This window comes from Notolepis coatsorum (assembly GCF_963971535.1).
Source record: "Notolepis coatsorum genome assembly, contig: SCAFFOLD_1191, whole genome shotgun sequence".
NCBI lineage: Eukaryota > Metazoa > Chordata > Actinopteri > Aulopiformes > Paralepididae > Notolepis > Notolepis coatsorum.
In genome coordinates, this window is record NW_028170510.1 from 1 (window position 1) to 24,000 (window position 24,000).

Consider the following 24,000-nt stretch of genomic DNA (forward strand, 5'->3'; position numbering starts at 1 on the left):
GAGAGAGAGAGAGAGAGAGAGAGATATATATATATATATATATATATATATATATATATATATATATATATACTGGCTAATATACTAGAAAAGTCCTCTGCCCCCGGTGTAAGTCTCCACAATCGGGAAGTGAAATGCCTGCTCTTTGCAGATGACCTGGTTGTGTTGTCCCCCACAGCAGACGGCCTACAGCAGAGCCTGGACCTGCTAGAGCATTACTGTCAGACCTGGGCAAAAAAGATCCAGATCTCAGGACGTCCTACCAAAGTTCTCAATTGGTACAAAACATGTAGAGTACTGCACACATTACACCTATTTAGGCCTAAAACTAAGTTCAACTGGACATTTTAAGGAAGCAGTCAATGAGCTGAGAGGGAAAGCACGCCGGGCTTTCTACGCCATAAAAAGAAATATACAAAGTAACAGAAATACCAATTCGAATCTGGTTAAAATTAATTTAATGTGTTATTGAACCAATTGCACTCTATGGCAGTGAGGTGTGGGGTCCACTTACAAAACAAGACTTTACCCAATGGGACAAACACCCCATTGAGACCCTGCATGCAGAGTTATGTAAGATTATCCTACATGTCCAGAGGAAAACTACAAACAATGCATGCAGGGCAGAATTAGGCCGTTACCCACTAATACTAAAAATACAAAAAAGAGCAATTAACTTTTGGACACACCTAAAACGAAGTGACCCCCTCTCGTACCATTATCAAGCCCTGCAGTGCCAAGAGCTGAGGAGCATCAGGAACCCCCTTACCCAGCTGGTCCTGAGGCTGAGTCCACAAACCTGCTCTCTTAACACACCTCAGGAACAGAACACATCACCAATCAGAATAAATCAAATTACTACACAGCTAAAACAAAACTACATCACCTATTGGAAAACACAAACAAAAGCACAGAGCAAAATGCAGTGCTATCTGGCTCTAAATCGACAGTACACCATAGCAGATTACTTGAGCATGGTGACTGATCAACAACTAAAAAGAACCTTGACAAAATACAGACTGAGTGAGCACAGCCTCGCTGTTGAAAAGGGGAGGCACAGGAAAACCTGGCTCCCTGCAGAGCAAAGGCTATGCAGTCATTGCATCCTCAGTGAGCCTGAAACTGAGTTGCACTTCCTCACCAAATGTGAAAAATATAAAGATATTAGAGAAACGCATTTAAAAAAATGTGAACTAATAACAAAAGGTTTTCTTGCACTACCAGATACAGGAAAACGACCAGTCCTACTAGGGGAGGACTCAACAAGCTGTGAGCTAGTAACTGAGGGACAGTGAGTGACAGTCACCTGACATGTTTTATGCGGTAATATTTTATGTTCTATTTTATGATGAAAATGTTTGTATATACTATGACATTAATATGTGTTTTGTAATCCATGCTTATGTTATCAACCATTTGCTTTGGCAACATGTACAAGCTGCGTCATGCCAATAAAGCCACTTGAATTGAATTGAATTGAATTGAGAGAGAGAGAGCACACCTATTGGCTGTCGTTCACGTGAGCAATGTTGCAATATCAGCAAACACACATTAAATCATGTCACTTCAACAAATGCTATATCACAGTTAGTTCAGACCTCACATTGTTATTTGCAGAGATACGTTCCAACCTTAATGTCTATGGTCCCAATTAGTGACAAAATATCTTAATAATAATAATAAACTTCATTTGTAGAGCACATAGACGAATTGCAGCCCAAATTTGCATAAAATAGGCTGAATAAAAGCAGTGCAATGAAATGGCTCTTATTTACAGTAATCAATAATTGAGTGTAGATTGAATGAGTCTAGGTGGCAGAGTGTATTATAAGGCTATATGGTGAAGAAATGTGTTTTTTTTAGCTTGATATTTAGATATCTAGCCTCCCTAATGTCAAGGTAGAGTGTTCCATAGCTTTGGTGCATAATTAGTAAAGGTTGCATCTAGGGCTGGGCGATATGGCCAAAAATGATATCACGATAACGACATCGATAATGATATCATATCATGCGATATCGCTAATTATCGATATTGTTATAAGTATTAAAACATTTTAATTTATTTTAATTTTTTAACAACAGATGTATGTTTATTTTGCAGCAATTCTTTGTCGTTGCCGCCATCTTTAGTGTTACATCCCCTCACACTCCAGTTCTCAGGCTGCAGCTGGTTTGAAAGCGAAAGTAAACTTCTTCTCTGCTGGCTGTGGCTCCAGGGGAGTTGAACAGTTCTGGCCCTGATAGTTTATTTTCTATCTTTTGGCGCTTTTTTGGTGGACAAACCACCGCACATGTGCACCGTGACTCACGACTGGATACTAGCTCTGCTAGCACACATAGCCTACTGTGTACAGACGGTTTCAAACTGTATTTTACATTAGAAAGCAAACAAAATAAATGGACAAGAGAAAAATAAATCTCAATTTGGTCAGTATTGTCATTGTGGACAAGCAAAGCCATTACTTTAAGTTGCAGGCAAGAAAGACAAGTCTGTCCACTGTCTCTGGTTTTAAAACTGCCCTGTTGCAGGTCACAAAAGAAAATAATAAAAAAAAGATATTGTGGGAAGTTGAAGGAAGTGACATGTATTTTGATATTTTTTTTTCGATATATTTTTTCTTCCGATATCGATTTTTTAAATATATCGCGATAATTATCGTTATCGTTTTATCGCCCAGCCCTAGTTGCATCCACGATTTTCTTTTGACTGTTGTTGGGAACCTTCAGTAAACCACCAGTAGATTATTGTAATGTTCTTGCCGCCAAGAGTTGACCAGAGAATTGGCAACGTAGCTTGGTCCTGTTCCATTTAGTGGGCTGTACCGAATGCTTCGAAGCTCCCATCATAATGTTGACATTCGAATTCTAAATCAACATTCGAATTTTTTATTTTTAATAAAAACATTTTTTTATTATTATAATTTTTTATTTTTTTTATTTTATTTTTAATCTGTTTAAACCAATGGGGGTTTTCTTCACAGTTGCAGTTAAAGATTAGGCTACACTAATATTATAATATTATACTATAAGACGTCACCATCACTTTCATACCAACCGTGCCCTTATTGGATTATTTATGTTGACGAAACTGAGTTATATTCATTAAAGAAAGTTGATTTAATAAAAGAAGAATAATCAGTTTATTCAAATTGAGGATTTAGTTTGAGAAAAAAGGTGATTTTTTTTTACAGACATTCATTCGAAGCTTCGTTCGAATACTTCGATAGAAGCTTCGAATGTTAAAAAATGACATTCGGTACAGCCCACTGCTTTGCATTATAAAGAGGAGGACCTTCCATTCTAAATGTTACCGGGAGGCAGTGCAGAGTAGCTAACTAACACTGGACTGGTGTGCTCTCTCTCCTCTTGGTTCTTAGTTGATGGTTAATAATAACAATGCACTCATAACCCAGCCAGGCGATTGCTCATTCCTAAAGCATCACTCTGCTTTGTTTACATTCTGTTGATACAACAAGCACACTGATACAAATGTAAAAATTATAGTAGGTAGCATCCTTTCATGTCACTACATTTCACTACTACATTTCACTACTACATTTCACTACTACATACATTCACTACTATATTTCACATTGGTAAAATGTCAACAACTAAAAAGGAAAAGCACGTTCTTGATGAAATTGTTAATAAAAAAACGTAATAGCAGTAATCTACTCGAGGTCGTGCTATACTGTAATTATTTCAGCACGGCTGTGCTGCGCTGGCAAGATCTCAATTCATATTCACTCCCTCTTGTGTGTTCTTGCTTAAAACGAGGAACACAGATGATTTCCATCCACAGAAATGTTGCTATTTTGTAGGCAAAGGTCGTAAAGTAGCTCATAACATGATTCATTATCCCATAATGTTGGATACTAGCAATCATTCTGTTGGAGTGTGTGTGTGTGTGTGTGTGTGTGTGTGTGTGTGTGTGTGTGTGTGTGTGTGTGTGTGTGTGTGTGTGTGTGTGTGTGTGTGTGTGTGTGTGTGTGTGTGTGTGTGTGTGTGTGTGTGTGTGTGTGTGTGTGTGTGTGTGTGTGTGTGTGTGTGTGTGTGTCGCCTTTTTCAAATGGTGGATTTCTCATTTCGGTGTACATCTCTTCAATAGAGGCCTCACATAGTATGTTTGTGTAGTTCTTCCAACATGGCTGCCTGCAACATAGCAACCATTGATTTGTACATGACAATGGAAGACACAACGGTTGCTGTGTGCAAAACAACAGTGGCTATGTATTGATGATGACAGTAATATCATGCTTTTCCAGTGTTTAACCTACTCACTGCATCTCAATTAGGCATTTTCTTTTAAAAGTGGTTAATTTGCATATCCAGCATAATATATTTTATACCCATTTAAATTACCTGTACATTGTATTATATTACTATCGCACTTTAGTGTTACATTTGCGCTCTGGTTGGATGCCAAACAGATTTCCGTTGTACTGTACTTGTGCTGCATGATGACAATACATTTGAATGATCTAATCTAATGGTTACAACAATGTATTGCCATGTATTGCCCTGCAGGCTACAGAACACACTCGCCTCTCAGTCCTTGACGACTGTCGACGGGGGGGGGGGGGGGGGGGGACTTGTTCTTGGTCCGCGGTTTCCAATATTATTTCCCCAGCGGACCCACATTTTCACCATAAATATTTTACGACCACCCAAATTGATTCGGCAGATCGTTTTGTCGGCTGAAAGAACAAAAGTTGATCCCGCTTTTTAGACTCTTAAAACTATCAGCGTATACAGTGTTTTATTATTGGACCTGTTCTTCCAGTGGACTTGAGAAGGCTTCGGCCCCCGACCGTGGTCCTGGCAGGGAGAACATACTGGGGACCCGTCCCGTGTTCATCTCACGCGGGTTCTCCGCTCAAAGCTGCACACTGAAGAAAAAACACCGTTCTCTAGATGACTTCCTTTGACTTGTTTAAGAAATAAGAATTTATTATCAGTAATTTAAAGGGGATCATCCCTATGTTCCCCGGGTCCTATGTTCCCCGGGTTCTATGTTCCCCGGGTCCTATGTTCCCCGGGTCCTATGTTCCCCCCTTTGATTGATTAATACATTTTATTAATTTTTATTATTTTATTAATTATTAATGTCCGCCTTGTTTCGAACGGTTAAGCTTAGGCCCTCTTTCAAACTGGTTAATGTTAGAGTTTGGAATCAGGGCTGGTGGTCTAAAATTTTCAATCAATCAAAGCGGGGAACATAGAACCCGGGGAACATAGGACCCGGGGAACATAGACATGCTCCCATTTAAAGGAGCAGCCAATATATATGAGTATCAGTGTGTCAGCAGTGTGTGGATGAGTGTATGTGCAGCAGGAACGTGTAAAGTGGTCTGCACACGGCGGCGACAGACGTCGCCTGGCGATGTGATCGCCTGTCGCTCAATGACAATCGCTTAGCCCCCCACACCAGAGGCGACCGTTCTCAGGTATAATAACTATGTGTCGCTCTGTTTAGCTGGGGGTGTTTCCCCCCGGGAGATATAGGAGGGCGGACCGAAGGGACCGGACGTTAGGTTGTTGTGAAGCGGGTTCGCAGGTAGCTGTGTTGTGCGTTACGAGAGAGTATTAACCTGTAAAACCCATATTGAGCTGGAATTAAACCACCATATACGAATACAACCTCTCCTCATTCTTCCTGACATTACTGCATGCCTGGTCGCTACGATACGCTCACTACCACCGATTGGACAAGTAATGTTATGCAGCTGCTGAGAGAGTGTATTTTTTCACGGAAGACGCAAACTGTTTTGTTATCAACCATAATTTTCTTTGGACAATAAACCTTACAAACTACATCAGCTGCAGCCTGGACATTAAACTGTCAACATCCACAACTTATTTTGTTACCCGAGTATTAAAACACTAGTAGGTGCATCGTGGCGCAATTTTCATTTATTAGTTAATGACAAGCGGCCACTCTATAGCTTCTCAAACTAACGTTATTTATTTAAATTGTTCCCGTTAATAATAATGAACATAACCTTATGTAGCATGGTAATAATACGTAGATTGATCAATGAATGTATTGATACATTAAAGGTGTACAAATGATACACCAGTAGAACTTCTGCAGTACTTCTACTGTAGAAGTCATGTTATTTCCTCATTGTCCTTGTGCCGTCGCCTCCAAAAATAGGATCGAGGCGATATTTAGCGAGGCGACAGAAATATCTGCACGACTGTCGCTTCAAAATCTCCTGCCGTGTGTGTTCTCTCATTCATAACAATGGAGGCGATACAATTCTGCCGGTCGGCTCGCTAAAAAAATCGGTTGCCTGGCTAAAATCGCTCGCCGTGTGGGGACCCCTTAAAAGCAAAGAAAAGCAACCAAACCAAATGAACCTAAAGTAACAGCCAAATGACCAAAGAACCAAATAATCAACAAACAGCAACCAGACAAACAAAGAACCAAAAACTAAATGGGGAGTTCTCCAGAGATCAGAGGCAGCCTCTCTCTCTGATGTCCTGTGCCTCATGGGACACACCGGCCCAGGTGCGCCCCAATCAGCTGACGAGCCCCCCCCAGCTGGAAGACAACACAGTGTGGGGGAGGGTCGTCACACTTGTGCTCTTTGTTAAGGCCCTCCCATAGTTGAGCGGACTGGGCTCAGCGGAGGTCCACTGGACTCTTTGAGCTTTCATAGTCGAGCGGACCTCCACGGACCAATTTCCTACATGTCACGAGTCAGTTTACACAATTGTCCCCACGCTGTTCAACTTCTGTCATGTCGTCGTCATCCGATGTCAAAATAAAGAGTATGTTATCTCCGTTTCCAATATTTCGATAATAAAACGGGCAGTTTTACGCACTTGAATAACAGGTATATTTATAGGCAGCGATGTATAGGCTTGAGGTGGACAGCGCGTGGTGCTGAAATGACAAACACGCATTGCATGAAATAAAAGCACCAGTTTTATTTCAAAATATTGGAAACCGTTTCTCCGTTTCCAATATTTCGAAATAAAACTGGCAATTTTACACACTTCATTTAGAAAAGCCATTCAAACATCTCTCTTGGCACGGAGCGAGTGGTCAGAGTAAAATGCAGATCGGCGTCACATTAAATGCAGTTCGATGTCAACCAAAACGCCGAGCAGTGTTTTGTGTGACACCAAGTCAGCGGCGCGGACATCCGCGCATCAGAAAATAGGAGCTTCGCACTTGGACTCTGCTGTGGGTCTGCTGTCCGCTGAGATCAAAGCTCAAAGAGTCCGCGCGGACCTCCGCGGAGTCTGCTCTGTGTACAGTCTGCTCGACTATGGGAGGGCCTTTAGTGTGACTGAACAGATTGAAGAAACAGGCGGCAGATTGAACATTAAGCTCAATATGCTATAAACTATAATCCCCCCCGCCCCCCCCCCCCCTCCTATTAAGTGTGCACCTGATGATGATGCTATACCAGCATATGGATCAGATCCAGCGACCATCTAAACATGTATCTTCTGAACATCTGCCTCCTGTCGCTGCCCGTTCCAGCACCGTCTGGGAAGCGTTGGCTAGAAGCGCCGCCAACCAAGGCACCGCTATCTCATTATGAAGCCATAAATACACCACATCTCCGCAAGTTCACTAATTAGCCGTGTTCGGCCGCCATGATTTAGAGATGCCTCTGCAACTAATGCAGTATTTTCTTCCTCTCCATTAGAAGATGACAGAGTGCAGATCATTGAGGTCAATAGTATGCTGTTTTTTTTTCTTCTTTGTTTCTTTATTTTTTACAGTTGAACTCGTTAAGGCTGATTCAGGGTCAGTTTCCAGGAGTTCGCGCCTGCAGTTGAGCTCGTTAAGGCTGATTCAGGGTCAGTTTCCAGGAGTTCGCGCCTGCAGTTGAGAGCTCGTTAAGGCTGATTCAGGGTCAGTTTCCAGGAGTTCGCGCCTGCAGTTGAGCTTGTTATAGGCTGATTCAGGGTCAGTTTCCAGGAGTTCGCGCCTGCAGTTGAGCTCGTTATTAGGCTGATTCAGGGTCAGTTTTCCAGGAGTTCGCGCCTGCAGTTGAGCTCGTTAAGGCTGATTCAGGGTCAGTTTCCAGGAGTTTGCGCCTGCAGTAGTTGAGCTCGTTAAGGCTGATTCAGGGTCAGTTTCCAGGAGTTCGCGCCTGCAGTTGAGCTCGTTAAGGCTGATTCAGGGTCAGTTTCCAGGAGTTCGCGCCTGCAGCTTCTCGTGTGTCTCATGTATTGCATTATCTAATTTTAGCATTTTGTTGCATTTTGTTTAGTTTTGTGTTTGGTCTTTATTCTTTAAAATTTTTTTTTTTTTTTAATTATAATTAAAAAAAAAAGATTTACTGTATGAAGCACAATCTCATACAGAACCAAGCCTTTCACTTATATGTGACAAATAAAACAACTTGAAACCCGACAAATTTTCCGCCGTCAACTAAAAACACACATCTTCAATCAATATCTGAGATGAAGAGCGAAAAAACCTTCATACTGTCTTCTACTATTATGCCCTTTGCCACTTGTTAAAGTTAGAGGTTCTATGTAGGATTGCAAGTAACTGTCTAACTGTATATATAACTGTTTCCACTAGAGGGCGCTCTAGGCGGAGCCACTAATGCTGCCACCAGGTGGCGCATATTTAAGGAGATGTCTCCTCCCCCTCTACCTCTTTCCCACCTGCCTCACACCGAGAGGAGAACTCTTGTACTGCTGTTTACCATGTGAATAATACACCACGCCAAAGGCTAAAGATAGAAACCATGCCTCTTGACCACATTATTGTCGCCCCATAGCCAGATTCTGTCAACACCACTAAATAATCTTCCTTGTCTATATTACTACCTACTTTACTAATATGTCTTTACTACTATGCACTCAACACTGCAGCACCCACGTTTCAACACTGTTTGATGAACACTGATAGAGTTGTACCCTTCCTGATGACTTGTTGTCGTACAGAACTTGTAAGTCGCTTTGGATAAAAGCGTTCAGCTAAATGACTCAATGTAAAATGTACCGTTTCTGTCACGTGTAAACATTGTACTTCCAACTTTAACGTTTCTCATTTTCTTGGATTAAACGTTTACGCAGTGCTTAGTGTATTTAGCGAATTTCATATCACCCCCAAAAAAACCCATTGTAGAATTTCAAAACTGTCTAAAAATATGTTTTTCTGTATTCCTCAAATCCCCCCTTTTTTTTGGAGAAAAGAGGTTTCCTTCTGACAGCTGTGATGTAAAAGACAGTATTCGTCTCCCCCCCTCGCCGTCCGCTAACATTGTACCCCGTCTCTGTCTCTTGTTTTTGCGCAGATCCGACGACGTGCCCAGCTGTCGTCCTGCATTAGTGGCGCGGCGCACCGCGAAAGAAGGGGGACCGCGCTCCACGGCATCTCTCTCTCAGACACTCGTCCTCGGCGGCCAAGCGCTGCGTGTCATCGTGTCTCTGTGGCCGCCGCCCCTCTGTGAGTCATGGACTTGTGACGCCGGTCGGTCCGTTGACCCAGGAAAGAAGCCACCCCCCCCCCCCCCACCCCCCTCTACACACCAATGAGGCCCTCACACGATGTAATGAAGAGGGGGTCCTGACTGAGGTTCTGCTCCGCCAAAGAGTCCACCGGCGGGCTATGAGTATTTTGATCCCGGTGACAAGACGCGCCAAACCTCGCGGCGGTGGGAGGAGGGTCGGGAGACCGTCGTCCAATCAGCATGCAGTCGTCTGAGGAGCTATTCGGCAGGAAACTCAACAACAAAGCTTTGAACGGGAGCATGGCGCCGCCCACCTGCGGCGGCGGCGGCACCCAGGGGGGGGGGAAAGGAGGAGACAAATCCAACGGCGGCGCGCCGTCCAAGCCCAAGATGGGGGTGCGGGCGCGCGTGACTGAGTGGCCCCCGCGCAACGACGGCTGGGACGGGCGGCCCCCCGGGTGTCCGAACTACCAGGGCGGCGTGGTACCGGCATCGTACCAGAACGGCCAGCAGCAGCAGGACCAGATGGCGGAGATACTGGAGCACCACGGGGGGGGGCGGGGGGGAGGGGGGCTGCGGGGACGACACGGACTCGGAGTACTCGTCCTCGGACGCCCGCTTCACGCTGAGCGACCTCCTCGGCCACTCGCCCCTGCGGGGGGCGGGGGGGGGGCTCCACCCCATCCGGCAGCGCAGCAACAGCGACGTCACCATCAGCGACATCGACTCGGAGGACGTCATGACGATGCTGGACCACCAGGGCGCCGTCAACCCCAACACGGGCGCGTCGCTGCACCGCGAGTACGGCAGCACGTCGTCCATCGACCGGCAGGGCCTGGGGGGGGGCCTGGGGGGCCTGCTGACCGCCGACCACGGCTTCTTCACCCTGCTGCGGGGCTACCGCGTGGACGACACGGTGGACCGCCGCAGCGCGCCGCCCCCGGGCTTCCCCGAGCTGCTGCGCTACAACGACACCTCCGCCCTCTCGCCCAGCCTGCAGACGGCGGCGCAGATCGCCCGCGGCGAGATAGCCCACATCGGCGGAGGAGGCGGCGGCGGCTACGACTACATGGACAGGTACTGTACACGACCCTCTCTGCGCCGCCCCTGTGCCTCAAATAGATCCGCCATCAGCTCTATTTTGAATCTTTCAGAATGTTCAGTTGCTATCGCATGCACTTATCTGTGTTTCATTACTCGTATATGTACATGCTTACCAACTGTCTCGCCTGTTTTACTGCAACACTACTATCACCGACATCTAAGAAGGGAGATCCCCCCTTGAACGGCCCTTCTAAGGTTTCTCTCCTCCACATTGCCTGTGGTGCATTTTTTCTAGTGATGCACCGATGTGAAAATTGTGGCCGATACCGATAACCGATATTAATATTGCTGTTCTGGCCGATACCGATATTTACCGATGTCGATATCTCTGTATAGAAAACACTTTTTTATGATAATCAAATAAAGAGCTATTTTCCAAAACGCAATTATTTTTTTCACTTTTGTAACCTTTTTTTCAGAAATGACTGATATTTTGCAACTATTTAAGGCCAAAACATGTAAAAAGAATTTTTTATTTATATATATATTTAATTTTTTGGCCCATATCGGCCCTATCTTGATATCGGACAGATACCGATGTGTAAAAAAACTGCCATATCGGCCGATATTATATCGGCGGCCGATATATCGTGCATCACAAATTTGTTCCTATTGCTAGGTTTTAGTGAGTTTTTCCTTACCTTCGCGTGGGGTCTGTCTGGGAGTGTTGGATTCATTTATTTTATTTATTTTACATTTCTTCTTGGACTTTATGGTGTTTTTGTTTTGTTCTTGACTTATTGTGATGTTTCTTCTTGAAGAAAGAAAGAAGACGTGTCCGGCCCGCGTCTATTCTTATCCTAACGGATTTATGCTTCCGCGTTCGCGTTTTGCGCTCTGATTGGCCACTGACGTTTCTGGTCGCGCCAATCGTGTGACGGCAAGTTCTTTCGACGGTTAAGCTTAGGCACTCTTTCGAAGTTGGTTAAGGTTAGAGTTTGTCTTAGAGCAGGGCGATAGACCACCAGCCCTGATTCCAAACTCTAACCTTAACCAACTTCGCAAGAGTCGCCTAAGCTTAACCAGTGATAAACTAGGCGTTAGGTAGTTTGCAGGCTGTTAGAGGCGGAAATGGGCAAAGACACAGGCGTCACGCGATTGGGCGCACATGTCACATGACCAGAAACGTCAGTTTCACAGTTTCAGATCGCAAACATGGGTTAGGATAAGAATAGACGCAGGGCGGCTAGGTGGTGTAGTGGGCAAGGCACTCGCCACCAATGTGGAGACGCTGGGTTCGCGTGTTCGAATCCAGCTCTCCACATTGTTTTCAGTTTAGCTGGTCGTCCGCAGTAATACACATTGGCCGTATTACGGGGAGGGAAACTGAAGGGTGGGGATCGGGCGTTGTGGACAGCGACTCCTACAGGTCGGTTGGTGCGCCTGCGCAGTAGAATCAGGAAGTGTCGGGGGCAGCGTGAGCCTCCCACGCGTTACTCCTCGCCACTGAGAGATCGAGCTGCACAGGTGAAAAGATGCGACTGCTGTTACCTCAAGTACCGGAGGGGACTTGTGCTATGTATGACTTAGTCCACATTGCAGCCGGCTTGTGGGAGGCAAGAAACAGCGTCCGTGACAGGGGAGGGTTGAATTGGATGATACGAAATTGGGATGGGAGAAAATATAGAAAATGGGAGAAAAAGTGGATAAAAAAAAAAGGATAAGAATAGACGCGTCTGGGAGTGTTGCATTCATTTTGCATTTATTTTACATTTCTTCTTGGACTTTATGGTGTTTTTGTTTTGTTCTTGACTTATTGTGATGTTTCTTCTTGACTTGTTTAAAGAAGACGCGTCCGGCCCATGGGGGACATTAGCGCGTGTTGTCGGGCCTTACAAACACATGTGATTTGATTCGACAGCGCGCTTCTCTACGGCGGCCGCGAGCGCGGCGGGGAGAAGTCCTTCATGCGGGGGCGCCTCAAGGCGACGGACTCCTCCTGCGAGACGACGTCCCTCTTCCGGAAGCTGCGGACGGCGCGCAGCGAGAGCGACGCCCTGCGGCTCTCGCTGGAGGCGGACGACCGGCGGACGCTCAGCTTCCAGAAGTGCTTCGCCCACTACGACGTCCAGAGCGTCCTCTTCAACATCAGCGAGGCGGTGGCCAACCGGGCGTGCCTGAGCCAGAGGAAGAACACCACCACCGGGGCCTCGGCCGCCTCGGCGGGGGGCACCGGTCCCGGGGCGGGGGCGGCGGACGGAGGAGGGGGAGGGGTGTCCGGTTGTAGCGGCGGGAACAACGCCCCCGTGTTCGAGTCGCCGCTGGGCAGCCGGGAGGACCTGAACCCCAAGGAGAACCTGGACCTGGACGACGGCGACGGCAAGAGCAACCACCTGCTGCTCGCCTGCCCGCACTTCCGCAACGAGATCGGCGGCGAGGGCGAGCGGAGGATCTCGCTGTCGCGGGCGAACAACGGCGCCGGCGGGGGCGGGGGGCCGCCGGAGAGCTGCTCCTTCGAGTCGTCGCTCAGCTCCCACTGCACCAACGCCGGGGTCTCCGTGCTGGAGGTGCCGCGGGAAAACCAGCCCATCCACCGCGAGAAGGTGAAGCGCTACATCATAGAACACATCGACCTGGGAGCGTACTACTACCACAAGTACTTCTACGGGAAAGGTAAGACACGCCTGCTGGGAAGGTATTTGTTCATTTAAAAGGAACACGCCAAAGAGCGGTCAGGCGGCGTAGCGGAGATTGCGCTCGTCACAAACGCAGGAGACGCTGGGTTCGAGCCCAGCTCTCGGCGTTGCTACCAGCTTGGCTGGTCGTTCACACTAATACAATTGGCTGTATTAGGGGGAGGGAAGCTGGCGGGTGGGAATCTGGCGTTGTGGACAGCGACGCCTACAGGTCAGGTCTCGGCGCTTGCTCAGCGGGGGCAGGACTTGGTGGAGATAGCGTGCCCTCCCACGCGTTACACTTCACCAAATGAGAGTCCTCGCTGCCAAGTGAAAAGACGTCACTGGCTGTCGCCGCACGTCTCGGAGGAAGCGTGCGATCGACTCGGGACGCCCTTGTACCGACTTGTAGGAGAACATGCATACAACAACCAGGTAGGGGAGGGGGGGAATTGGCACAACGACTAAATTGGGACGAAAAACAAAAACAAAAAAAAACAAAAAAGGAACACGCCAACATTTTGGGGAAATTGCATGTTAGCGTAGCTTAGCACAATGAATGGAAACGGACGTGACCGGGTAGCCTATAGGCATTGTCCGACTAACACCTCTCCCTCCCGAAGGCTACCCGGGCATGTCCGCTTCCATTCATTGTGCTAAGCTAGGCTAACGTGCAGCCAGATAGCTTTCTCTACTGAACGCACACAGAGAGGAAACTGGTATCTTATCTTCTTGTCTCTCTCTCTGGAGAAGACAGTAAGCTAATTTCCCCAAAATTTTTTTGTGTTCCTTTAACTGGGAAAGCAGCCAGGGCCCAGGGTTCTGTATTAACATGCGTTAAAGGAAAACTCCAACATTTTGGGAAATTAGCTTATTTAACATCTTCCCTGGAGTTAGACAAGAAGATACATACCTTTGTCGTCTCTGTGCATGCATTAGGCATCGGGAATGCCTGCACCGTTAGCCTAGCTTAGCGGCATTCACTGGAAGTAGGTTACTCCTTTAGCCTAGTTCCCAACAGTCACGAAATACACTCCAAATACAATCGAAATACAACTCCGTCTCCAAAACGTTCCTGTAAACATGTTAAATAAGCTAATTTCCCAAAATGTTGGAGTGTTCCTTTAACCACGTCTTTTATACAACAGCCACCGTTTTTCAGCTGTAAAGGCTTCGTCGGCATTTAGATTTAGAACTAACCATGTTCGTAGTGACCGCTGAGTAAAGACACATGGTTTTTGGGCGGCTGCTGGATTTTCAAGTGCAATTGGTTGAGCCTTCGCACCTGGCGCTTGCCTTCTGTTCTTTTTTTTTTATCAAGTTTTTATTTTTTATTTGAAGATTAAATTTTACAGTTGGGCCCACATGGACCAAAGGAAAAGAAAAAGTTAAATAAAGCCCTCCCTCCCTCCCCTCCCCCCACCCCTATACCAGACAAAATCATTCTTAAATATCTTAAAGCATTTCTTAATCATTGTTTTTCCTTTTAAATCACCAGACAGTAGGGAATATATGCATCTCTTGTATTCTGCAGATAGGGAAATAGAAAAAATAAGAACATAAAAGAATAAGAAGCCAGTAAAACCGCCTCTGTCACATTATCCGCTTCCACATCCTCAAAGAAAGTCAGGAATGCCTTCTGTTCTGAGGTAAAAACCGCTCCAGTCAGTACTTTCTCTTCGTATATATCTGAGGTAAAAACACCTCCAGTCAGTACTTTCTCTTCGTATATATCTGAGGTAAAAACACCTCCGGTCAGTACTTTCTCTTCGTATATATCGGAGGTAAAAACACCTCCAGTCAGTACTTTCTCTTCGTATATATCTGAGGTTAAAAACACCTCCGGTCAGTACTTTCTCTTCGTATATATCTGAGGTAAAAACACCTCCGGTCAGTACTTTCTCTTCGTATATATCTGAGGTAAAAACACCTCCAGTCAGTACTTTCTCTTCGTATATATCTGCGGTAAAAACACCTCCAGTCAGTACTTTCTCTTCGTATATCTCTGAGGTAAAAACACCTCCAGCCTGTACTTTCTCTTCGTATATATCTGAGGTAAAAACACCTCCAGTCAGTACTTTCTCTTCGTATATATCTGAGGTAAAAACACCTCCAGTCGGTACTTTCTCTTCGTATATATCTGAGGTAAAAACACCTGCAGTCTGTACTTTCTCTTCGTATATATCTGAGGTAAAAACACGTCCAGTCAGTACTTTCTCTTCGTATATATCTGAGGTAAAAACACCTCCAGTCAGTACTTTCTCTTCGTATATATCTGAGGTAAAAACACCTCCAGTCAGTACTTTATCTTCGTATATATCTGCGGTAAAAACACCTCCAGTCAGTACTTTCTCTTCGTATATATCGGAGGTAAAAACACCTCCAGTCAGTACTTTCTCTTCGTATATATCTGAGGTAAAAACACCTCCAGTCAGTACTTTCTCTTCGTATATATCGGAGGTAAAAACACCTCCAGTCAGTACTTTCTCTTCGTATATATCTGAGGTAAAAACACCTCCAGTCTGTACTTTCTCTTCGTATATATCTGAGGTAAAAACACCTCCGGTCAGTACTTTCTCTTTGTATATATCTGAGGTAAAAACACCTCCAGTCAGTACTTTCTCTTCGTATATATCTGAGGTAAAAACACCTCCAGTCAGTACTTTCTCTTCGTATATATCTGAGGTAAAAACACCTGCAGTCTGTACTTTCTCTTCGTATATATCTGAGGTAAAAACACCTCCAGTCAGTACTTTCTCTTCGTATATATCTGAGGTAAAAACACCTGCAGTCAGTACTTTCTCTTCGTATATATCTGAGGTAAAAACACCTGCAGTCAGTACTTTCTCTTCGTATATATCTGAGGTAAAAACACCTCCAGTCAGTACTTTCTCTTCGTATATATCTGAGGTAAAAACACCTGCAGTCAGTACTTTCTCTTCGTATATATCTGAGGTAAAAACACCTGCAGTCAGTACTTTCTCTTCGTATATATCTGAGGTAAAAACACCTCCAGTCAGTACTTTCTCTTCGTATATATCTGAGGTAAAAACACCTCCAGTCAGTACTTTCTCTTCGTATATATCTGAGGTAAAAACACCTCCGGTCAGTACTTTCTCTTCGTATATATCTGAGGTAAAAACACCTCCAGTCTGTACTTTCTCTTCGTATATATCTGAGGTAAAAACACCTCTAGCCTGTACTTTCTCTTCTTAACCCTTATGTGGTGTTAGGGTCTCCAGCGACCCGTTTCAAGGTTATAATATATGTAATAACTACCATGTAGTTTATTTTATTAGAACAAGGCTTTATGATATCCTCCTCCACAACACATATATAAGCACAGCGAAACTATGTTTCACCATTTTGAAAATTCTGAAGGTATCTGCAGAAAAAAAGGTACAACTGTGGTGTTATGGTCATTCTTGACCCGGCAAGGTAAAACTATACTATAAAAATACTAAATAAATAAAATAATAATAAATATACTAAACTAAGTTATATTATATTATATATAACTAATATTGTTCTATTATAGTCGGAACACATTATTATCTATGGGTTTCACATTTAGTATATTATGATTGAACAACCTCATTTTCATCTTGAAAAATAAGGGACATGATGTGTCTCGGGGGCCATAAAATCTAATTACAATGGGATTATAATATGGTTATGAATGCATATAATGTTAGTTAGGATGTAGTATTAACTATATTGAGTGATACTCCTTTCTTTTTAGTGGTCAGGACTGAGTTAGACCCCGGGTCAACATTGACCCGCTGACAACGGTCAGTGGTGCCAAGTCCTAACACAACATGAGGGATATCTGAGGTAAAACACCTCCAGTCTGTAGTACTTTCTCTTCGTATATCTCAGCGAGTCGGCGACGCAGCGAGCAGACGCCATGGAGAGACGATGAACGTGACATTATTGAGGATAATTAGGAATGTCTCTTTGGATAATAAATTCCAGATCACTTTCTTCTCTCGGGGTGTGTAAGGTCGTATAAAGGCCGGCTATAAACCAACAGTAGGGGGGTGTAACGATGCGAACCTCACAACGATTAATTTTCGATTACGATTCTTCAGGCAACGATTCAATGCATCATGAAATCTCTTCATTTGACCACGATTTGATACATTTTCGAACCAACGGTAAACCAAACCGTACACAAACGCATCCCAATAACCGCTCGCACGTTCTGGACGAGGGAGGGGGGGGGGGGGAAGAAAAAACGTAGCCGCGGTTTTGTCTCCGCTTCTCTTTCGCGCCCGCGGGGTGCGTGACTCTTATTTCAGCGACGTGACGCGGCATTACGCGTAGTTAGTAGACACGGTGCCCCCTCTCGCCAGACGCCGTCTGTCTGTCTGTCTGCGGACGACGCGGTGGTGCGAGAGGCGAGGTTGATCCGCGGAGGAGGAGGAGCAGACTCCGTTCAGAGGGGTCAGGTGTCTCCTCGGCCCAGTTCTTCTGGTAAGGAGCTGATGGTGGAGGTGGAGGAGGTGGAGGGCGCGTGGAACAATAGCGCGCCTGTGTTGGGTGTGAGGGTGTGTGTTTCAGTTCCCTGGGAGAGGAGCCACGGCGGTCAGGTTCGGGCTGTGATAACGGCCTCTCTCTCTCTCGCTCTCTCTCTCTCTTGCTCTCCCTCTCTCGCTCTCTCTCTGTCTCTGTCTCTCGCTCCTCTCTTTCTGTCTCTCGCTCTCTGTCTCGCTCTCTCTTTCTCTTTCTCTCTCTCTCCGTCTCTCGCTCTCTCTTTCTCTTTCTCTCTCTCTCTCTCCGTCTCTCTCGCTCTCTCTTTCTCTCTCTATCTCTCTCTCGCTCTCTCTCTGTCTCTCTCCCGTCTCTCTCTCTTTCTCGCTCTCTCTTTCTCTTTCTCTCTCTCTCTCTCCGTCTCTCTCTCTCGTTCTCTGTGTCTCTCTGTCTCTCTCTCTCTACCTCTGTCTCTCTCTCTACCTCTCTCTCTCTCTGTCTCTCTCTCTCTCTATCTCTACTCTCTCTCTCTCTCTACCTCTCGCTCTCTCTCTACCTCTCTACCTCTCTCTGTCTCTCTCTCTCTGCCTCTCTATCTGTCTCTCTACTCTCTCTCTCTCTCTCCTCTCTCTCTCTCTCTCTCTCTCTCTCTCTGCCGCCGCCGGTCGTGTGGGAGGCGAGAGGTGAGCCGGGAGGTGTTGCAGCTGTCCCCCCCCCCCCCCCATCCCCCCCTCTGAAGGGTGTGAGCAGCACCCGTCCCGTGAACCACCACGGGGTCAGCGAGCGGAGGTCCCCCCCCCCCCCCCCCCCCAAGAGAGAGAAAGCTCCCAGCGCTCCTCATAAAACACCTCTAGGTGTCCAGACCTGGGGGACGCCCCCCCCCCCCCCCCCCTGTCTGTCTGTCTCTGTGTCTAGAGCTCTCAGTAGATAGAGTTACCCATTCTTAATCACCCCCCCCCCCCCCCCTGCTAAAAAAACAGCTGTTCCACCTTTAACATTGGAGAGATGCCTGAACTTCTTCAGGAAACACTGCTTTTTGTGTGTGTGTGTGTGTGTGTGTGTGTGTGTGTGTGTGTGTGTGTGTGTGTGTGTGTGTGTGTGTGTGTGTGTGTGTGTGTGTGTGTGTGTGTGTGTGTGTGTGTGTGTGTGTGTGTGTGTGTGTGTGTGTGTGTGTGTGTGTGTGTGTGTGTGTGTGTGTGTGTGTGTGTGTGTGTGTGTGTGTGTGTGTGTGTGGCTTGATGTCTCTAGTCATGGGGAATTACGTACGGGAATATTTCGGAGAGATTATTGTGGGGGGGGGGCACCTGTCGGGAGTTTGCAAAACAAAACGTCTAATCCGTCTTCCACGGTGAATCTAAATGTTTTAGGAAACAACGCCATTTTTATGGTGGAAATGTGGATTTAGCCCCCGACCTTCTCCTTCCTTCCTTTAGCATCAGAGTGTTTTAAATTGAGGAGGACCTGGCATCGGCTTGGCCACACACACACACACACACACACACACACACACACACACACACACACACACACACACACACACACACACACACACACACCTACACACACACACACACACACGCACACACGCACACACACGCACACGCACACGCACACACACACACTCTCTCTCTCTCTCTCTCTCTCTCTCTCTCTCTCTCTCTCTCTCTCTCTCTCTCTCTCTCTCTCTCTTTCTTTCTTTCTTTCTTTCTTTCTTTCTTCCGGCCAGGCTTTTATCACCGCATGCTTAACATTGATCTCATTGATTGCCCGCAGCCCCCCCCCCCTCTCATCCCTCTCCCCATGGCAACTGGAGTGTGTGTCTCCAGGCTGCTCTAATGGAGGTGGTGCGACATCCTATGTCCTCCCCTCTGAGCTCTGTATACAGTCTGTGTCTCCAGGCTGCTCTAATGGAGGTGGTGCGACATCCTATGTCCTCCCCTCTGAGCTCTGTATACAGTCTGTGTCTCCAGGCTGCTCTAATGGAGGTGGTGCCACATCCTATGTCCTCCCCTCTGAGCTCTGTCACAGTCTGTGTCTCCAGGCTGCTCTAATGGAGGTGGTGCCACATCCTATGTCCTCCCCTCTGAGCTCTGTCACAGTCTGTGTCTCCAGGCTGCTCTAATGGAGGTGGTGCTACATCCTATGTCCTCCCCTCTGAGCTCTGTATACAGTCTGTGTCTCCAGGCTGCTCTAATTGAGGTGGTGCGACATCCTATGTCCTCCCCTCTGAGCTCGGTCACAGTGTGTGTCTCCAGGCTGCTCTAATGGAGGTGGTGCCACATCCCTATGTCCTCCCCTCTGAGCTCTGTCACAGTGTGTCTCTCCAGGCTGCTCTAATGGAGGTGGTGCCACATCCTATGTCCTCCCCTCTGAGCTCTGTCACAGTGTGTGTCTCCAGGCTGCCCTAATGGAGGTGGTGCGACATCCTATGTCCTCCCCTCTGAGCTCTGTATACAGTCTGTGTCTCCAGGCTGCTCTAATGGAGGTGGTGCGACATCCTATGTCCTCCCCTCAGGTCTGCACAGGCTGTAGTGAGCATAGATATCTATAGAACACTAGATAGCTTAAGGCGGAGTCACCAGCGTCACTGAACCGCCGCCATCTTGCTCCAGTTAGCCTTGAGTGAGAGTGAATGAGCTGCACAGTCCTCCCCTCTGAGCTCTGTCACCGTCTGTCTCGGTTCCCAAGACGGTCACGACATAAGAACATACCCCTAGACGAGCTACATCTCGACGACTAATGTCATCTTGTTAAAGATTAAACTGGACTTGCAGAAGTCTTTGTTCGTAGCACACATGGCTACGTAGTCACGCAGTGAACACACACACATGTGAGATGGGCGACACATGGGAAACACACACATGTGAGATGGGCGACACATGGGAAACACACACATGTGAGATGGGCGATACAAAAATGTAATAATACGATTTTCCTTGCGATATATTTTAATAATCGATATCGAATATCGAAATTAAAAGAAAATCGAAAAACCAGAGACAGTGGACAGACTTGTCTTTCTTGCCTGCAACTTAAAGTAAATGGCTTTGCTTGTCCAAATGACAATACTGACCAAATTGAGATTTATTTTCTCTTGTCCATTTATTTTGTTTGCTTTCTAATTTAAATACAGTTTGAAACCGTCTGTACACAGTAGGCTATGTGTGCTAGCAGAGCTAGTCTCCAGTCACGAGTCAAAGTGCACATGTGCGGTGGTTTGTCCACCAAAAAAGCGCCAAAAGATCGAAAGAAACTAGCAGAGCCAGAACTGTTCAACTCCCCTGGAGCCACAGCCAGCAGAGAAGAAGTTTACTTTCACTTTCAAACCAGCTGCAGCCTGAGAACTGGAGTGTGAGGGGATGTAACACTAAAGATGGCGGCAACGACAAAGAATTGCTGCAAAATAAACATGCATCTGTTGTTAAAAAAAATAATAATAATATAATACTTATAACAATTTCGATAATTATCGATATCGAGAATATGATAACATTATCATATCGTTATCGCGATATGATTTTTTCCATATCGCCCAGCCCTACAATGACACTCACCCTTAGAGTTGGACGCTTTGGATAAAAGCGGCAGCTACTGTAAATGACCAAATGTAAATCTAAGACATTTCATGAAGCGGGTTCAGTTGGACTGGAGCAAGAGAAAGTCCCTCACCCCCACGACTGACTCAATAATAAGCTAAAAATACTTGATGAACACGGGTATTTGCAGCAAAGTGCCCCATTATGTCATTAAACCCTGCTTGTATACTGACTTTTACTGGCAAACAGGAGCTCGTGTCTGGAAGCCCCGCCCATATTGGGGGGGCGGGGGCGCTTATGGGGGTAAATGAACCCTTTCACTACCACACGACAGAAGGTTAACCCTTTACTATCACGCTACATATACGGTTTTAACCCTTTGTCGTGTGGCAGTGAACGGGTTAACCTTCTGCATTGTCGCAGTGAAAGGGTTAACCATTTGGTAGTGCGGCAGTGATGGGGTTAAAGGCGAGGGGCTCTGAGAGAAAGAGATGGGAACCATTATCAGGGTTAATGTAGGTCATGGTGTATATAGGCCATGTCAGAGTGATTTTTGATTTTGATTTTATTACGGATCCCCATTAGCTGGTGCCATAGCAACCAGCTAGTCTTCCTGGGGTCCACACAAAAAAAACATACAAAAACAATTATTATTGCAAACAAAATTATTAAAAGTCAGTACTCAACACACAATGCATAATGAAACTAACAATTAAGATGTTAAAATGACATGCAAGCAAAGAAACGGAAACAAAAAAAAACAAAACTAAATTACTTTACAGTGTTAAATACAATTAAGATAATTTTTTTTAAAGTGAATCTACCGTAAATGCAGCAGAGGTTTTGAGGCAGGTTATTCCAAAGAGTTAATGCTCTAAAAATAAAAGATCAGAGACGCTCATCTATTCGCACATGTTTTCTTTTGTAACGAACATGGAGCCCCTCCGTTCCCTCGTGCCGTGACTCCGTTCCCTCGTGCCGTGACTCCGCCCCCTCGTGCCGTGACTCCGCTCCCTCGTGCCGTGACTCCGCCCCCTCGTGCCGTCACTCCGCTCCCTCGTGCCGTGACTCCGCTCCCTCGTGCCGTGACTCCGCCCCCTCGTGCCGTCACTCCGCTCCCTCGTGCCGTGACTCCGCTCCCTCGTGCCGTGACTCCGCCCCCTCGTGCCGTCACTCCGCTCCCTCGTGCCGTGACTCCGCTCCCTCGTGCCGTGACTCCGCCCCCTCGTGCCGTCACTCCGCTCCCTCGTGCCGTGACTCCGCTCCCTCGTGCCGTGACTCCGCCCCCTCGTGCCGTCACTCCGTTCCCTCGTGCCGTGGCTCCGTTCCCTCGTGCCGTCACTCCGTTCCCTCGTGCCGTGACTCCGTTCCCTCGTGCCGTGACTCCGTTCCCTCGTGCCGTGACTCCGCCCCCTCGTGCCGTCACTACGCTCCCTCGTGCCGTGACTCCGCTCCCTCATGCCGTGACTCCGCCCCCTCGTGCCGTCACTCCGCTCCCTCGTGCCGTGACTCCGCCCCCTCGTGCCGTGACTCCGCCCCCTCGTGCCGTGGCTCCGTTCCCTCGTGCCGTCACTCCGTTCCCTCGTGCCGTGGCTCCGTTCCCTCGTGCCGTCACTCCGTTCCCTCGTGCCGTGACTCCGTTCCCTCGTGCCGTGACTCCGCCCCCTCGTGCCGTCACTCCGCTCCCTCGTGCCGTGACTCCGTTCCCTCGTGCCGTCACTCCGTTCCCTCGTGCCGTCACTCCGTTCCCTCGTGCCGTCACTCCGCTCCCTCGTGCCGTCACTCCGCTCCCTCGTGCCGTCACTCCGTTCCCTCGTGCCGTGACTCCGTTCCCTCGTGCCGTGACTCCGTTCCCTCGTGCCGTGACTCCGTTCCCTCGTGCCGTGACTCCGCCCCCTCGTGCCGTGACTCCGTTCCCTCGTGCCGTCACTCCGTTCCCTCGTGCCGTGACTCCGTTCCCTCGTGCCGTCACTCCGTTCCCTCGTGCCGTGACTCCGCTCCCTCGTGCCGTGACTCCGTTCCCTCGTGGAGAGAGAGAGAGAGAGAGAGAGAGAGAGAGAGAGAGAGAGAGAGAGAGAGAGAGAGAGAGAGAGAGAGAGAGAGAGAGAGAGAGACATTGACATTGACATTGACATTGACATTGACATTGACCGGGTCCGGTGAGTTGAACCCGGGTCGGCCGTAGTGCTGTATGCGGTGCGCCACTCGGGCGCCCCGACTCTTCTATGTTCTAATGGAGGACGACGACTCATTATGAGCTGCAAGAAAAAAGGCTAAATGGAAACTGTTCCCTTCTCCTAAATGTGAGGGCTGGGGGGGGACGGTGGCTCAGGAGGTAGGGGCGGTCGTCCTGTAACCTGAAGGTTCCCGGTTCGATTCCCGATCCTACCGGGGGGCAGCGTGTCGAGGTGTCCTTGAGCGACGAGACACTTAACCCCCTGAGCAGGTCGGCACCTCGCATGGTCGCCTCCGCGCCCATCGGTGTGTGAGTGTGTGAGTGATTTGGATAAAAGCTGCTATATATATATAAATGCAGTCCATTTAAATGGGTGGGACTTTTACACGCTCTCGTTAACCACGGTGGCATCGCTTAACGAGTCTTGAAAAAAACACTCTTGTTTTCCGCTGGGTCTGCAGGTCACAACAGAATGTTCATGACGCCTTCGACTCGTTAGTGAGAGAACGTTTACCTCGGTTACCATCATGGTGAGGAAGAAAAGAGCCTAATTCAGTCCAAACCTTCACGTGTCTCACTGCGGTGGATCATACCAAAACAAATGTCATTTCATTTTTAATTTCAAACCTTTATTGAAATTCCAAAGGCAACTGAGGTTTCCCTCG

General features: G+C 47.2%; 1 protein-coding gene across 1 annotated transcript in view; it reads left to right on the forward strand.

Annotated features, from left to right (window-relative positions):
• Positions 1–9,671: 9,671 nt before the first annotated feature.
• LOC311248504 (signal-induced proliferation-associated 1-like protein 2) overlaps positions 9,672–24,000 on the forward strand; it is a gene marked incomplete at both ends in the record, with an annotated part of 53,064 nt that continues 38,735 nt past the window's right edge. The window contains 3 exon segments of the mRNA XM_084339375.1: positions 9,672–9,977; positions 9,979–10,508; positions 12,397–13,148. Coding sequence (XP_084195501.1) covers positions 9,672–9,977; positions 9,979–10,508; positions 12,397–13,148 — 1,588 coding nt within the window.